Raw genomic sequence first — 1,695 nt, forward strand, 5'->3', positions numbered from 1 at the left:
TATCATAGAGCTTGGATCCATGGCCTGGAGCTCTTGTTGCTTTGATGACAAACCACCAGGGCATTCGCTCACCATTGAAGATGCGGTAATGTGATCCAGGCGATGCTAAGCCTTCATCAAGCATGACATCGACATTGAGATCAGAGAAGACCGATGACTGAAGGAAACTACCCTTGCCAGCTTTGCCAAGACGATGTAATCTTCTGGGATGTTGAGGAGGGATATAAGGGCGGATTCAGCATTCTGAATTTCATGCTCTCTTATCTCGAGAGAGTCATCCAGGTTTACCACATGCCATGCATCATCCAAAGTGTGGATTTCACAACTAGGTCTATCACATTGATACAGGATCTCTGCACCTCTGTGGATTGATGTAAGAAACCATCCAGATGCTCAGTGCCTGTTTTGAATGATCTCACTGCACCTACTATCTTTTTTTTCCAGACTTTGCCTCCAGAGACCTCCCAAATCTTTTCTAGCGACAATATCGTCATCCAGCAAGACAACCTTTTCAAGATTGGGAAATAAAGAGGCTAGGACATTGAGAAGAGTCTCATTTTTCATCTTGAATAAACCCGAAGTAGGTAGGCTTGATTGTAGATCCTTTGTCTGCTTCTGTATATTCAGATAAGAGACATGTCCAGAACCCATGGCATAAATGTTCTTCACTTCAACAACCACATTAGTAGGTGTATTCTCCCTAAACCACATCTTCATTGTTGGATAGTTCAAGGTATCTCTTAATATATGAAAAACATGCTTATGAGGTTCCTTAGCATAGAACACAGTAGAGTTTACAACAATAGCGGCTGTGAGCACATTTTCTGAGAAGAACACATAGTGAGAGAGTTGTGGATCCTCAAGCTTCCATTCATCACCATTGACTTGGTCAATCAACTAGTTAAAATGCCGAATAGTTAGTTGCAATGAAAGACAATGGAGATCCCTTGGCATGGTTCTTGCTGCAAGTTTGTTAAGGGAGGCACCCTCCTCTTTCAGTACTATGACCTCCTCTTCACTAGCTAATAGCGAAGCTTTCAACCTCTTCATTAAAGCCTCACATCTACTTTGTTGGCCCTTAGCTTTAGACAGAAGTCATCGAGAAACTTTGGTCTTCCTTATCACCCCGTTTGGCCAATCAGCCATTTGTCCTAGATTTAAGAAGCACTTCTTTGGCCTTTCTGTGTGACTACAAATTCACTGGGCTAGACTGGTCTTGCATAGTTTGAAGAAGAGAGCTGAATTTTTCAAGCTCATTCTGCAAATTAACAGTGGAAGACTTGCCTGTAAGCAATGTTCCTGCAAATACTCCATTATATTTGACAAAGACTGGGCTGCAAGAAGAAGGGCAACCACAAATTTCTTGGAGAGGGCAGCCATTAACTCTTCCCCGAGCTTGAATAAGGTATATCAATCCATTCTTGGTCTCTCTTTTACATCCAATTGTTGAGCTTAGCCACTTGATGAGAGAGATGGAAGAATTGCATGCCTTCTTGAAGCTTGAGAGTGCCAATTGAATTCACATCCCCATTCCACACTCTTGAAATGCATGCATGGTTGAATGCTCTTTAAATTTCTTTCCCCATTGATCAAGATTTTACTCTAATCCTTAACCATACTCTTGTCTTGATTCTTGACTGATAATAAAGAAATTTGTAAGAAGGGTAAGTCATGCAATTAGTGAGTCACTGATTG

General features: G+C 41.5%; 1 protein-coding gene across 1 annotated transcript; it reads right to left on the reverse strand.

The window, feature by feature from the left end:
* Positions 1-379: 379 nt before the first annotated feature.
* On the reverse strand, positions 380-1,380 carry LOC148040527 (putative galacturonosyltransferase 3). Its single transcript, XM_087664170.1, has 2 exons — positions 1,285-1,380; positions 380-897 (listed from the first exon to the last, which is right to left on the reverse strand). Exons 1-2 carry the CDS (start codon positions 1,378-1,380, stop codon positions 394-396), a joined length of 600 nt encoding a protein of 199 aa, XP_087520296.1. The 3' UTR covers positions 380-393.
* Positions 1,381-1,695: the final 315 nt, after the last annotated feature.

This window comes from Lygodium microphyllum, chromosome 2, assembly GCF_053477565.2.
Source record: "Lygodium microphyllum isolate KBCC chromosome 2, Lygodium_microphyllum_v1.1.10, whole genome shotgun sequence".
NCBI lineage: Eukaryota > Viridiplantae > Streptophyta > Polypodiopsida > Schizaeales > Lygodiaceae > Lygodium > Lygodium microphyllum.